General features: G+C 46.5%; 1 protein-coding gene across 1 annotated transcript; it reads left to right on the plus strand.

Annotated features, from left to right (window-relative positions):
• Positions 1–14829: 14829 nt before the first annotated feature.
• Positions 14830–15561, plus strand: LOC147971381 (uncharacterized). The gene has a single exon (XM_087522860.1). It carries the CDS (start codon positions 14830–14832, stop codon positions 15559–15561), a length of 732 nt encoding a protein of 243 aa, XP_087378986.1.
• The last annotated feature ends 331 nt before the right edge of the window (positions 15562–15892 follow it).

Genomic DNA, 15892 nt, shown 5'->3' on the forward strand with positions numbered 1-15892 from the left:
CATGATGCTAATGATATGCAAAGCCACAAGCTTGGGGAAGCTATGTTTGATGAAGATGATATTATTTGTCCCCCAAGTTTTGTTATGCAAATTTATTATGATGAAAGCATGACTCCTATCTATGATGATTATTGTGATGACACGTATGCTTTAAAGAATAATGATAACCATGAAACTTGTCATCTTGATCTTAATTTTCAATCACATGATAGTTATTTTGTTGAGTTTGCTCCCACTATTATTCATGAGAAGAATTTTGCTTGTGTGGAGAGTAGTAAATTTTCTATGCTTGTAGATCATGAAAAGAATTCTTTAGGTGCTGGTTATATTGTTGAATTCATTCATGATGCTACTGAAAATTACTATGAGGGAGGAATATATGCTTGTAGGAATTGCAATAATATCAAGTTTCCTCTCTATGTGCTTAAAGTTTTGAAGTTATGCTTGTTTTACCTTCCTATGCAAGTTGATTATTGCTCCCATAAGTTGTTTGCTCACAAAATCCCTATGCATAGGAAGTATGTTAGACTTAAATATGCTAGTCATATTCTTCATGATGCTCTCTTTATGTTTCAATTCTTATCTTTTATATGAGCATCATTGAAATCATCATGCCTAACTAGGGGCGTTAAACGATAGCGCTTGTTGGGAGGCAACCCAATTTTATTTTAGTTCCTTGCTTTTTGTTCCTGTTTAGTAATAAATAATTCATCTAGCCTCTGTTTAGATGTGGTTTCATGTTTTTAACTAGTGTTTGTGCCAAGTAGAACCTTTGGGAAGACTTGGGAGAAGTCTTGTTGATCATGCTGTAAAAAACAGAAACTTTAGCGCTCACGATAATTGCTGCCATTTTTATTTGGAGAGTGATATTTAGTTAATTATTTTTGCATATGATTAATAGATAAATTCCTCAGGTCCAGAAATTTATTTGAGAATTTTATGAGTTCCATAAGTATACGTTTGATTCCGATTACTACAGACTGTTCTGTTTTTGACAGATTCTGTTTTCTATGTGTTGTTTACTTATTTTGATGAATCTATGGCTAGTAAAAGAGTTTATAAACCATAGAGAAGTTGGAATACAGTAGGTTTAACACCAATATAAATAAATAATGAGTTCATTACAGTACCTTGAAGTGGTGATTTATTTTCTTATACTAACGGAGCTTACGAGTTTTCTGTTAAGTTTTGTGTTGTGAAGTTTTCAAGTTTTGGGTAAGGATTCGATGGACTATGGAATAAGGGGTGGCAAGAGCCTAAGCTTGTGGATGCCCGAGGCACCCCAAGGTAATATTAAAGGATAGCCAAGAGCCTAAGCTTGGGGATGCCCCGGAAGGCATCCCCTCTTTCGTCTACTTCCATCAGTAACTTTACTTGGAGCTATATTTTTATTCACCACATGATATGTGTTTTGCTTGGAGCGTCAATTTATTTTGTTAGGATTTGCTTGATATTATTTATAACAATGTTTTGCATCTTTTATTCCAATAAAAGTGGCATTGATAGTCTTTACTATGCATATGTTACAAGTCTTCATGTTGCTGTTTGAAAACAGAAAGTTTACCGCTGTTGCAATAATTCCCTAGAAAAGTCAGAATGTGATAAAATGTTGAAAACTTTTGCATATTAAGATCTGATAAATTTAGTAAAGTGGGAATTTTCTTTCATAATTTTTGGAGCTAGGGAAGTATGGATGTTGCTGCATTCTTTACAGACTGTCCTGTTTAGGCAGATTGCTGTTATGTTTGCATTGTTTGCATATGTTTGCTTCTTTAATGATTCTATTTGAGGATAGGACTATTAAATATGCAGAGGCATTTAGTATGCAATGTTGAATAATAATTTTAGTGATTTTCTACAGTAGAGTATGATAAGGTTTTTGCAATGGTTTATACTAACTTATCTCACGAGTCCTTATTGAGTTTTGTGTGGATGAAGCTTTTGAGATTTAGGGAGACCGTGATATGAGAGGAATTAAGGAGACATAAAAGCTCAAGCTTGGGGATGCCCAAGGCATCCCAAGATAATATTTCAAGAAGTCTCAAGCATCTAAGCTTGGGGATGCCCTAGTTGGCATCCCACCTTTCTTCTTCAACAATTATCGGTTAGCTTCGGTTGATCCTAAGTTTTTTCTTCTTCACATGATGTTTGCCATTCTTAGAATGTCATTTTTATTTTTCTTTGCTTGCTGTTTGAATAGAATACCAAGATATGAAATTTTTAAATGTTAGAGAGTCTTCACATAGTTGCATAATTATTCGACTACTCATTGATCTTCACTTATATCTTTCGGAGTAGTTTGTCGTTTGCTCTAGTACTTCACTTATATCTTTTAAAGCACGGTGGTGGTTTTATTTTGAAGAAATAGATGAACTCTCATGCTTCACTTAGATTATGTTGAGAGTCTTAAATAGCATGGTAATTTTCTTAAAATCCTAATATGCTAGGTATACAAGATTAGTAAGAACTTTCTTATGAGTGTGTTGAATATTAAGAGAAGTTTGATGCTTGATGATTGTTTTGAGATATGGGGGTAATAATATCAAAGTCGTGCTAGTTGAGTAGTTGTGAAATTGAGAAATGCTTGTGTTGAAGTTTGCAAGTCCCGTAGCATGCACGTATGGTAAACGTTATGTAACAAATTTGAAACATGAGGTGTTATTTGATTGTCCTCCTTACGAGTGGCGGTCGGGGACGAGCGATGGTCTTGTCCTACCAATCTATCCCCCTAGGAGCATGCGCGTAGTGCCGAGGTTTTTGATGACTTGTAGATTTTTGCAATAAGTATGTGAGTTCTTTATGACTAATGTTGAGTCCATGGATTATACGCACTCTCACCCTTCCATCCTTGCTAGCCTCTTCGGTACCGTGCATTGCCCTTTCTCAGATTGAGAGTTGGTGCAAACTTCGCCGGTGCATCCAAACCCCGTGATATGATACGCTCTGTCACACATAAACCTCCTTATATCTTCCTCAAAACAGCCACCATACCTACCTATTATGGCATTTCCGTAGCCATTCCAAGATATATTGCCATGCAACTTTCCATCATTCCGTTCATCATGACACATTCATCATTGTCATATTGCTTAGCATGATCATGTAGTTGACATAGTATTTGTGGCAAAGCCACCGTTCATAATTCTTTCATACATGTCACTCTTGGTTCATTGCATATCCCGGTACACCTCCGGAGGCATTCATATAGAGTCATCTTTGTTCTAGCATCGAGTTGTAATCATTGAGTTGTAAATAAATAGAAGTGTGATGATCATTATTATTAGAGCATTGTCCCAAGTGAGGAATAAAAAAAGAGAAAGGCCATAAAAAAGAGAAGGCCCAAAAAAAGAGAAAGGCCATAAAAAATAAAAGGCCCAAAGAATGAGAGAAAAAAAGAGAGAAGGGACAATGCTACTATCCTTTTACCACACTTGTGCTTCAAAGTAGCACCATGATCTTCATAGTAGAGAGTCTCTTGTTTTGTCACTTTCATATACTAGTGGGAATTTTTCATTATAGAACTTGGCTTGTATATTCCAACAATGGGCCTCCTCAAGTGCCCTAGGTCTTCATGAGCAAGCAAGTTGGATGCACACCCACTTAGTTTCTTTTGTTGAGCTTTCATACATTTATAGCTCTAGTGCATCTATTGCATGGCAATCCCTACTCCTTGAATTAACATCAATTGGTGGGCATCTCCATAGCCCATTGATTAGCCTCGTTGATGTGAGACTTTCTCCTTTTTGTCTTCTCCACATAACCCCCCTCATTATATTGTATTCCACCCATAGTGCTATATCCATGGTTCGCGCTCATGTATTGCGTGAAAGTTTATGAGTTTGAGATTACTAAAGTATGAAACAATTGCTTGGCTTGTCATCGGGGTTGTGCATGATGAGAGCATTCTTGTGTGACGAAAATGATACATGACTAAACTATATGATTTTGTAGGGATGTACTTTCTTTGGCCATGTTATTTTAACAAGACATAATTGCTTATTTAGTATGCTTGAAGTATTATCATTTTTATGTCAATGTGAACTTTTGTCTTGAATCTTTCGGATCTCAATATTCATACCACAATTAAGAAGAATTACATTGAAATTATGCCAGGTAGCACTCCGCATTTAAAATTTTGTTTTTATCATTTACCTACTCAAGGACGAGCAGGAATTAAGCTTGGGGATGCTTGATACGTCTCCAACGTATCTATAATTTTTTATTGCTCCATGCTATGTTATCTACTGTTTTGGGCAATATTGGGCTTTATTATCCACTTTTATATTATTTTTGGGACTAACCTATTAACCGGACCCAGCCCAGAATTGTTGTTTTTTGCCTATTTCAGTGTTTCAAAGAAAAGGAATATCAAACAGAGTCGAAACGGAACGAAATCAACTGGAGAAGTTATTTTTGGAAGGAAAGCTACCGGATGGACTTGGACCCCACGTCAGGAGCCAAGGGAGGTGCTCACGAGGGTGGGGGCGCCCCCCTAGGGCGCGCCCCTGCCTCGTGGGGCCCCCGAAGCTCCACCGACGTACTTCCTGCACCCATATATACTCACGTACCCTAAAACTTCCAGAACAGACAATAGATTGGGAGTTCCGCCGGCAGAAGCCTCCATAGCCACCGAAAGCCAATCTAGACCCGTTCCGGCACCCTGCCGGAGGGGGAATCCTGCTCCGGTGGCCATCTTCATCATCCTGGTGCTCTCCATGACGAGGAGGGAGTAGTTCTCCCTCGGGGCTGAGGGTATGTACTAGTAGCTATGTGTTTGATCTCTCTCTCTCTCTCATGTTCTTGATTTGGCACGATCTTGATGTATCGCGAGCTTTGCCATTATAGTTGGATCTTATGTTTCTCCTCCCCCACTACTCTCTTGTAATGAATTGAGTTTCCCCTTTGAAGTTATCTTATCGGATTGAGTCTTTAAAGATTTGAGAACACTTGATGTATGTCTTGCCGTGCGTATCTGTGGTGACAATGGGATACCACGTGATTCACTTGATGTATGTTTTGGTGATCAACTTGTGGGTTCCGCCCATGAACCTATGCATAGGGGTTGGCACATGTTTTCGTCGTGATTCTCCGGTAGAAACTTTGGGGCACTCTTTGAGGTTCTATGTGTTGGTTGAATAGATGAATACGAGATTGTGTGATGCATATCGTATAATCATACCCACGGATACTTGAGGTGACATTGGAGTATCTAGGTGACATTAGGGTTTTGGTTGATTTGTGTCTTAAGATGTTATTCTAGTACGAACTCTAGGGCTGTTTGTGACACTTATAGGAATAGCCCAACGGATTGATTGGAAAGAATAACTTTGAGGTTGTTTCGTACCCTACCATAATCTCTTCGTTCGTTCTCCGCTATTAGTGACTTTGGAGTGACTCTTTGTTGCATGCTGAGGGATAGTTATGTGATCCAATTATGTTAGTATTGTTGAGGGAACTTACACTAGTGAAAGTATGAACCCTAGGCCTTATTTCCTATCATTGCAATACCGTTTACGCTCACTTTTATCACTTGCTACCTTGCTGTTTTTATTATTTCAGATTACAAATACCTTTATCTACTATCCATAAACCACTTGTTTCACCATCTCTTCGCCGAACTAGTGCACCTATACAATTTACATTGTATTGGGTGTGTTGGGGACACAAGAGACTCTTTGTTATTTGGTTGCAGGGTTGCTTGAGAGAGACCATCTTCATCCTACGCCTCCTATGGATTGATAAACCTTAGGTCATCCACTTGAGGGAAATTTGCTACTATCCTACAAACCTCTGCACTTGGAGGCCCAACAACGTCTACAAGAAGAAGGTTGTGTAGTAGACATCATGGTGCAGCTGAAGGCGTGCATTGAAGAAATGACTCCTCACGAGCCGCCAGAACCCTGAGCCTCGGGAGGCTCTGGGAGCTTGGGAGGTTCCCTGAAGACCGTCTCCATCTCCTCCAGAACGGCGTGGTACCTAGCTTCCTGAGCCGCCAGGACACGTCGCATGTTGCGCTGATAGGCCGACGCCACGCCCGACAAGCCAAAGGGCATACGAACGTAGCTGTGCGGCGGGCCCTCGCAGCAGCCCACACGCGAAGGCCAGAAACGCTCCTGAGATGCGGCCCTATTGAGCCCTGGGATGTCGATGCAGACGCGCAGCCCAGCATCCTCCCCAGGATGCGGAGCTGCGCCCCGTGGGCGGCTGTCGCCGCACATGGCTCTTGCTTCTTGCAGTTCCTAGGTGGTCTTGGTGATGAACTCCTGAGTGGTGGGTACTCCTTGCCTTGTGCTCTCCTGAGGGTCACGTGCCGCGAAGCACGCTCCCAAGTGGTGCCCAAGCGCCTCCCTCGTGAGGTTGGCAAGGTCTGAGGCCCTCTAGAAGAGAGCCCCCGAGCCCTGCCTAAGGAGGGCGTCGGGCGCGCCTTCTTATGCGATGGAGGGAGGCGCCCCTGGAGCGGGCGCTGGTCCTGACGTGGCTTCTGTTGTGACGCCGTCCTCCTGAGGTCCTGCACGGTGCGGCTTCTTCTTCTTGGGGATGGCCTCCAGAGGGCCTTCATTTCTGCTGTCTGGGTCGTCAATTGCTGCGGCTTGAAAGGCGCGCTCAAGGGAGCACACCGCATCTCTCTCTTCACACGGGACCGTGATGATTCCTCCGCTTCCTGGCATCTTGAGAACGTTGTAGCCGTGATGAGTGACTGCCATGAACTTGGCCAGGGCTGGATACCCGAGGATGGCATTGTACGGCAGGCAGATGTGCGCGTCGTCGAAGTCGATTAGCTCAGTGCAGTAGTTCTTGCGCTCCTCGAAGGTGACAGGCAGGCGGACCTGCCCTATCAGCGTGGTGGAGCTGTCGGTCACTCCTGAGAAAGGCTTGGTGGGCTGGAGCTGCTCATATGGCACTTGGAGGTTGTCAAACATGTCGACGGACAGAACATTGAGCCCTGCACCGCCGTTGATGAGAGTCTTGGTGACCTGCACATTGCTGATGACCAGGGAACACATCATAGGGAGGGTGCCAGCGGTGGCCGCGCACTTGAGCTGATCCGCCGAGTTGAAAGTGATGGCGCATTAGGACTACCTGAGCGGGCGCGTGGCCTCGTGCTTGGGGAGCGCCGCGTCCACCTCGCGAGCAAACTGTTTGAAGATGCGCTGAGAGGCTAGGGCCTGGGCACTGCCCAAGATGCAGGCGATCGCACGCGGCTCCTAGAAGCCCCCAGCCCCCTCGTCCTGGTGGTGGTCATCGTTCCTTCTTGGTGGCGGCAGCGGGGGCAGACCGGCATTGCCCTGGGGGCGATCCTCACGAGGCGGGTCCCTCTAGGCGCCCTCACGAGGCTGTTCCTGCCAGCGATCCTCATGAGGCCGGTCACGCCACTCCTGGCGCGGGCCACGGTCGTCCCAGCGTCCGCCTCCACGTCCTACTCCGCGGCCGTAGCCCCGGTCATTGCGCTCGTGGCGTCACCGTAGCGTCCCTCGCGTATGGCTCTGAGCTCTTGACAGTCGCTGGTGTTGTGGGTGTTCAGGTTGTGGAAGGCACAGAATGGTCGGCCGTTCTTGGATGACTCGGGCTGATCTCTGCTCCGCTTGATGTCGGGCTCTGCTGCGAGCACAGCTACCTCCTTGCACTTCACGTCCTTGGCCTTGGCCTTCTTCTCCTTCGCGCCCACGGCTGGCGGCTCAAGGAGAGAGAGGCACCCCTCCTCAGCTTTTGCGCACCGGGTCGCCAGGTTGAACAGATCCTGAGATGTGCAGAGCTCCTCGTTGATGGCGAGCTCTTCCTTCATCTTGACGTGACGGATGCCGTCGGAGAACATGGAGATGATGGTCTCATCTGTGACCTTGGGGATCTTGAGGCGGTGTTGTTGAAGCGCTGGATGTACTTCTGGAGGGTCTCTCCTGGTTGCTGCCTGATGCGGCGTAGATCACCCGCGGCCGGTGGGCGGTCGTGAGTGCCCTGGAAGTTGGCAACGAAGCGGTCGCGCATCTCGTCCCAGGAGGAGATCGAGCCGTGCTGCATATTCAGGAGCCAAGAGCGAGCTCCATCCTTGAGAGCCATGGGAAACCTGTTCGCCATGACCTTTTCGTCGCCGTTGGCTGCATTGATGCTCAGCTCATAGAGCTGCAGGAACTCCGCGGGGTCGGCGGTACCATCGTAGCGAGGAGGCAGATCCGGCTTGAACTTGCCCGGCCAGGCGACGCTACGCAGCTCGGGAGTGAAGGCGCGGCAGCCAGCTGTGGTAGCTGGGGCCCGCTTCGGAGGTGGAGCTTGGTCTTGACAAGGCGCGCGCTGCGCTGCTGCGGGTGGTGCGCGGTCTTGATGAGGTGGCGTGAGGAGCACATGTGCAGCTTCTCATGGCCGTGGAATTTCTTGGCAATTTCTATCTTCGCGCGCGGGTGCCGGGCGCGGCGGATCACGTCGCGGAGCCACGCGCCTTGGTGCCAAGGCGACATCTTGGGGCTGAGGTGGTGGAGGCGCGCCATGAGCCCCGTCGCCCGCGGCTGGTTGAGGGGGAGGCAGAGAGTGGGACGGTGCCGGAGAGCCCCCCGCGGCGTGGACGAGCTCGGCGACGCGTTCGAGTCACTCCTCGTAGAGGTCGTCAATGGGGCGGTAGCGCAGGAGCTCGTTCGCTGTGAGGAGTGCGGCCCGTGTCTCCACGGGAGCACGGTGCGCGTGAGACGAAGAACCGACAGGGGTCAGCGATGGAGTGGCGGTGCGGCCGTCCTACCGCACCGAAGGATGCAGTGAGGATGCCTACTGCTCGTTCCCCGTCGGGACGGTGGCAGCGTTGGCGGTGGGGGATGGAGAACGGCGATGTGGCCCGCCGACGGGAGCCGTTTGAGCGACGCGGGCGGTCAGGGCAGCCTGACGCTCAGCTCGAGCACGACGAGCATCCTCCATGGAGACGACGGAGCGGCGGAGCGACGAACTGATAGAAGGGAGGCTACGGCGCACCCCTACTTGGCGCGCCAAATGTCAGATGTGGGGTTCCGGCAAACCATTAAGGTTCGAACACTGGGGTGCGCGCGAAGTCTTTCCTTCTCACCAATCTACGCCCTAGCTCGCTAAGATCTCGTGGACGAACTCGACGAACTCGCAACACAGAAAGACACAAGATTTATACTGGTTCGGGCCACCATTGTGGTGTAATACCCTACTCCAGTGTGGTGGTGGTGGATTGCCTCTAGGGCTGACGATAAATAGTACAAGAGAAGAACGGCCTCCTGAGGTTGAGGTGTTCTTGAGCTCGGTGAGCTCGTGTGTGTGGGTGGTCTGAATGATCCGTCCTCTGTATCCCCCCTAAGGTGGTGGCTAGTCCTATTTATACTGGCCCTGGTCCTCTTCCCAAATATCAAGCGGGAAGGGAGCCAACAATGGCGGGCTAATTTGAAGGGGGCAGCTAGTACAAGCTATCCTGACAAAAGTGGTCTTCGCCTGCCAAAGGCTCTGGTGGTGACGCCGTCTTGGGATCCACGATGACCTCTGTCTTGCCGTCCTCCTGGTCTTGGTCTCGTTGCACCAATATGGAAACCTTTGCCTGATGCCTCGGTACTCCTCGCCCGCGCTTGCCTCCTTAGCACCAAAGAGGAAACAAGGACGCTGCGTGCCCTGGTGCTCGCCTGGCGCCCGCCTGGTGTCGTGCGTCATGGCTCACGTCATGAGGGTCTCGTAAGGTTTGCCTCGCCTTGATATCTCCACTCCTTGTTAGCCTGCCTGGCTAGGCCACTCCCGAGGAGGCCTTGCATCGTTCGCCTCGCGAGGCTTGGACCCTCGCGAGGGTCTTGGATGCCTTGCTGGTGAAGATGGGCCGTACGGCCTGTAGGCTCAGCCACGCCGCGGGCCACAGGCAGGCAAGTCTGGGGATCCCCGTTCCCAAGACGCCGACAGTATCCTCGGGCCTGCATCCTTCATACAATGGAGTAAACGCGCTATCTCCAGTTGATCAAGCTTGGCTTTCTCTCGGGCGGCAGCTCTTGCATTATCCGTCTACTTGAGAAGCAGCGCTTGAATATGAGGGTCCTGCACCCAGCCCATAGGTGGTCCATCACCGTCTGCTCCGGTATCTTCATCTTCATAATCATGCCCTTCGTCTGCTCCGGCATCTTCCTCATCATCATGTCCGACATCTTCTACATGATGACTGCGTACTGCATCTACTTCGTGATCATGTCCTGGAGATTCTTCGTCTTTCTCGCCCGCCCTCGTCGCGGTTGTCTTGCTGCCTTCCTCATTTCTTGCTCGGCCCCCATGGACGACTTCATAGTCATCTTCATCACCTTGCCACCGATAGCCATCCATGAAACCACGCAAGAGCAGGTGGTCCCGCACCTGTATAGAATCTGGGTCCATAAGGCTCTTCAGTTTGCATCTTCGACATGGACATCTTATCTCCATCTCGTTCTTTTCAAGCATCTCGGCCTTCGCGGAGCTCAAAAACCTACTCACGATGCCTTCGGTCATCGTGCGGACCATGGTCGCCTGCGGGGTAGAGCAAAATGATATTTTAGAACCAAAAAAAATTTGGCATGTCTTTGCCTAAAAATAGGATCAAAAAGAATGCATAGTGCCAAATTCTCGCCGAAACGGAAATGAATCAACATTCCGGCAAAATATTGGCAACTATCGCATTTCAAATACCGGTACCTGCAAACACAAACATATGCAACACCACAAACATATGCAACACCACAAACATACGTAGATCTAGGCCATAAAAAGTGCATGTGCACATTGTTGGAGGGAGAAAAAAGTAGATCTACAACATAAAGAAAGCTTTATCCTTACTTACCTATCAAAAAAAAGGTAATTTAACCACTTAATTTGGGTGAATCTATGGTGCAAATGAGGTGAGGAGGAGGAGGCAGCCGAGACAAGCTTGGAGGAGGAGGTGGAGAGAATGGAGTGGGGAAAGTGAGTGTGGTAGGTGGCTGTCCAAAATATCTAGCTGCTCTCAGGTTACCAATGGCGCACCACCTAACAATGCGACATTAGTAACCCTGGTTACTAATGGCGCACCTGTTACGTGGTGCGCCATTACTAGTTTTGCAAAAAATAGAAAATTTTGTTAGTAGTGGCGCACCGTGGTTGTGGTGCGCCATTACTAGTTTGAACTAGTAATGGCGCACTACAACCTGGTGCGCCATTACTAGTTTTAAAAAAAAGTAAAAAAAATTGTTAGTAGTGGCGCACAGAGCGTGTGGTGCGCCATTACTAGTTAAAACTAGTAATGGCGCACTATGCCCTGGTGCGCCATTACTAGTTTTGGAAAAATAAAAAAAATGTTACTAGTGGCGCACCGTGGGTGTGGTGGGCCATTAGTGATATGGACTCTAATGGCGCACCTACACATGGTGCGCCACTGCTATATAGCAGTGGCGCACCACATATGTGGTGCGCCATTAATGTCCATATTAGCTATAGCCCTTTTCCTAGTAGTGTGTATTTGGTTGTTAGGTTGGTTGAAGTGAGCACTTTCCAGTTATCAAGCAGATGCCTTGTTTATCTATATTTGGTTGTTAGGTTGGTTGTAGTGAGCATTTGTCCAGTTTGCAAATAGATGCCTTGTTTATCTGTATTTGCTTGTTAGGTTGGTTGTAGTGAGCATTTCTCCAGTTTTTTAGCATATGCCATGTTTGTGTATTTGCTTCTTAGGTTGGTTACAGTGAGACTCTGTCCAGTTTTCAATGGCTATATTTGGTTGTTATACTGATCATTTATGCCTTGTTTATTTCAGTCATTCACAATATGATGTTCATTTTGTGCAAGTCAGAACTATGCTGCTCGATTTCATCAATACCAGTTTGAACGACTATATTTGGTTCCAGTTATGCGTGGTGTAGTTAACACATGCCCTTTATTTCAGTTTTACAGATTTATCCAGTGTGATGTTTAAGCATGACCTCCGTTCTATTCATTTTCAACAATACCAGTTTGAATTGCAATATTTGATGATTGTTAAGCCTGTTGGTAACATTCCCTTTCATTTTATATCTGCTCTAATAGCAAGCTGTGTAACATCCCAAATTTTCAATTTGGAATGTTATACATAGGTCATGCATGCATATCATATTTTATTGCGTTTTCGTTTTCGCAATCCTCGAAATCCTAAGCAACTCAAGGACCCTCGGAGAGAGTTGGGTATTTCCAGGTTTTCATATTTGATTCTTATCAAATAATGAAACGAGGATTTTGATTTTAATAATTTTTTCTCTCCGAAAAATATTTCATATTAAAATATAAGAGAGGAGATAATATGACTTCTCCAAAATAATTGAAATATTGGAGGAAAAATATTAAAATCATTTGATTTTTATTCGATTTTATTTGGATTTTATTTGCATTAGAAAATTTGCACATTTTCGAAATTGCATTTTAGGGCCAAGAAAATGTTCATCTCGTTCTAAATATTTTATTTAGACAGTGAAAATTTGATTTGGCACTTTTAGATCTTTATTTTATTTTCTAGGATTTTTTTCTATTGGCAAATTGTGTTAAAAAAACATCTCCAGCTGACTGGGCCGAACCCAGCCGGGCCGCCGGCCCAAGCCGCCGCCGCCTTCCCGCGCGCGAGCGCCGCCGCCGCCGAGCTCGGACCGGAGTCCGAGCCGGACTCCGCCTCCGCCGCGCCTTGCCCCCTCCTCCAAGTCGCCCCCTTCCCCTTTATATACGCACCACCCGCCCCCCCACCACCACACCACCAGCCGCGCCCGCAGCCCCCGCCGCCCGCGCCTGCTGCTGCCGCCGCCGCCGAGCCCCGCCGCCCCGCCGCCCAACCCCGCCTCGCCGGAGCCCTTCGCCGGAGGTACCGCGCCGGACCCGAGCCGCCGGTTTTTTTAAACCATTCGGTTTTTTAAGAAACCCTAGTTCATTTTTTTAGATCGGTTCGCCGGTTTTTCTCGGTTCTTCTATTTAGCAGACGTTCATCCGTACGTTCGTTTTAACAAACGGCTTTCACCTGTTAGTCACAGCTAACGAACGCTCGTTCATTAGACTGTTCGTCAATTTTCTTTTTATCGGATTTATCTGTGATTTTTCTCGATCGCGATTTCTGATCCGATCTTAGTTTCTGTTTATCTTTTCGCTCGTTAGCCAGAATCAGGTGATTCAAGCGCCTAGATCTTCGTCTTGAGACCCTCTTTCTGTTTAACCAACTTGCACAAGTTTTTGCTACTGTAAAATTTGACCTTAGTTCAGATTAGTAAACGGATCTTGTTTCTTTCGCCGTTTGAGTTTCGTTGCTCCGTTTGATTTGATTCTTTTTGCGTACCGGAGTTCTTAAGTTGAACTTTCTGGTCAACCCCTCGTATTTGAGTTTTGCTTGTGCATCTTTGCTTGTTGCTTATGTATGTTATTGTTTGTTTGCGATAGAACACCCGGAGCGTGTTACTGCGAGTCTCTAGGTTTCGCGGATCGTCAGCAAGGCAAGTAACACATTGATCATACTCTTTTCATACCCAGTTTTTATGCATTAGTTCCAATCCTCAAACATTGCATGATTAGGATGTCATTAACTTGTGGGTTGGGAAGTAGTTGTTGAGGTAGAACCTATTACCCTGTTACTATCAAACCCTTGGGTGTTACTTCTACGCGTTGCTTATATTGCTATGCTATGCTATGCTCGTAGACGTGGTTTGGGTTTGAGTGAAATCCATGACAGATGTGAGGTTATTAATTAATGGTTCAACTTAAGGTGGCAACTTAAATTAACATCTGGGTGGATTGAGGCACCTGGGGAACCCACTGTTGTCTGTTTTTTTGGAAATCCTGGGTATCCGTGTGATCTTCCTATGGACCGCCACCCAGGCTCAAAGGGAACTGAGATGATTCATGCTAGAAACTTCCGTGTGCAGCCACAAGCTATTATGGGCTCTAGCATAGTTGAGTAAGTTACGTGAAGCTCTCGAAGAGGTGGATCGGCAGGTAGTGGGTTTTGTAGGTTTGGTATGGTCTACCCGGAGTAGAGAGTTAATGTTTCTGAAAGACTGTGTCTCGGTCATCCATTTCTCAAACACCATGTAGTGCGAGAAATCCAACGAAGGCGATCGAGTCTTGTGGGGAAAGGTGCGCAAACCTCTGCAGAGTGTACAATTTAATCATGGTTAGCCGTGTCCCCGGTTATGGACAATCTTGAGTATCTAGTACTTGGGTTATCACATGTATCTCATCACTCTTAATTAATATTGTTGGGTTGTTAATTACTTTAATTGGGATTGAGTTGGGGTTACCTTCTCAATATTTGTTCAACCACCATGATAGTTAAATTAAAATATATTCCTTTGTTGTAGGGAAAAATTGGCTTTTCGTAAAATTATAACCATAGAGCTTTCCACCAGCCAAATATGCATGTAGTGATAGCATTATTCTGTTCTTGTCCTACCGTGTTACATTGCCAGCATATTCCATGTGCTGACCCGTTCTCGGGCTGCAACGTATTATATTGTAGACTTTTCAGATGAGGAGTAAGGTTCGTTAGGTCGTTGTCGTGCAGCTCAGCTATGTCGTTGGAGTTGATGGACTCACTTATCTTCCAAGCCTTCCGCTGTTATCGCATTAGATGGCCTTAAGCCATATTATTGTAATAAGTTCTCCTTTGAGACATTCGATGTAATAAGTGTGTGATTGCTACTCTGTTATAAATCCTTCAAGTACTGTGTGTGTCAGCATTACCGATCGAGGGATGACACTGAAGCAGAGAGACTTGACTGTTTGAGGTCAGGTCGCTACAAGATGGTATTAGAGCACACGCTGAGTGTAGGACATGACCACTAAGCTAAACCATAGGTCACACTTCTCTTCTCATTTCTGACTCCTCTCCATTTTCTACTCTTTAGGATGGCAGATGCAAGGAACAAGTTTGCACAACCGGATGAAGAGACACCATTTGGACGCCAGCTGAAGGAAGTCACTAGGTATTTGAACATTGGAATACCAAGCTTCACCGGGACATACAACACCACTTTACCAGAGGAGGAGCGATGGATGATTCAAGTACAAGTTCCAGGAAGGACCTTCACGCCAGTCACTAAACCCATAGAGTTTTCCTTCAATGCACCAACCTGGAGTTTAGGAAAGAGTATGGCAGCTCACATCACCATGGGATGCATTGGAGAAGTCTACAACAGGGAACTCAAAGACACTATCTATCAGATATGTGGGCACCGAGACGAGCAATGGGAAGTAATCAGCACCAAGAATGATAGATCCATTGCATCTTTCATCCAGGAGTTAAACCAGCACATTCGACGTCAGGAGAACCAGATGTGCGCAGACATGATGGACTTGAAGAAGGCGAAGACTAGGATCATCGAGCTGGAGGAAGAACTCAAGTTTACACGCGATGGATATGAGGAGGAAATCAAGACACTACTGGAGAAGAATGACGACCTAGTTAAGAAGATCGGAGTATTCATGGGAGGACTAGCACCGGGAGTAGAAGACAATGATTCCACTTGCCCGGACAACTACATCATCATCGACGACACCGATTCCGATCCTAGTGAGGATGACTTTGAAGACGAAGCTGGAGCAGACATCATGGAGTCTTCCACCGATCAAAATTTCTAGATGACCACCATATATCATTAGTATTCCCCCATGTATTTAGTAGTAGTTGAGCACTTTTGCGATAGTTCTAGACCGCTTGTATGCCCTTGCTTGATTGATTGACTGAAATGATTGTGTTTGTCTCATGTGCATATGGGTAGTGTTTTCTCATTAGACCCCCTTTTCTATTCTGATCTCTTCCATCTAAACCCATCAGATGCCTCCGAGACGTGACCCCGGTTTTGCTTTCCCACCGGAGCTCACTCAGTTGATCCAGCAGCAGAATACTTTGATGCAATTGTTAGTTCAGAACCAGGGCAACAACAACAACCACAACCCGCCACCAGTGGAC

This window comes from Triticum urartu, chromosome 5A, assembly GCF_056163025.1.
Source record: "Triticum urartu cultivar PI428250 chromosome 5A, HENAU_Tu73, whole genome shotgun sequence".
NCBI classification, from domain to species: Eukaryota; Viridiplantae; Streptophyta; class Magnoliopsida; order Poales; family Poaceae; genus Triticum; species Triticum urartu.

Excerpts from the sequence above, each read along its gene's own strand:
- LOC147971381 (XM_087522860.1), top strand. The coding sequence starts at position 14,830 with ATGGCAGATGCAAGGAACAAGTTTGCACAACCGGATGAAGAGACACCA.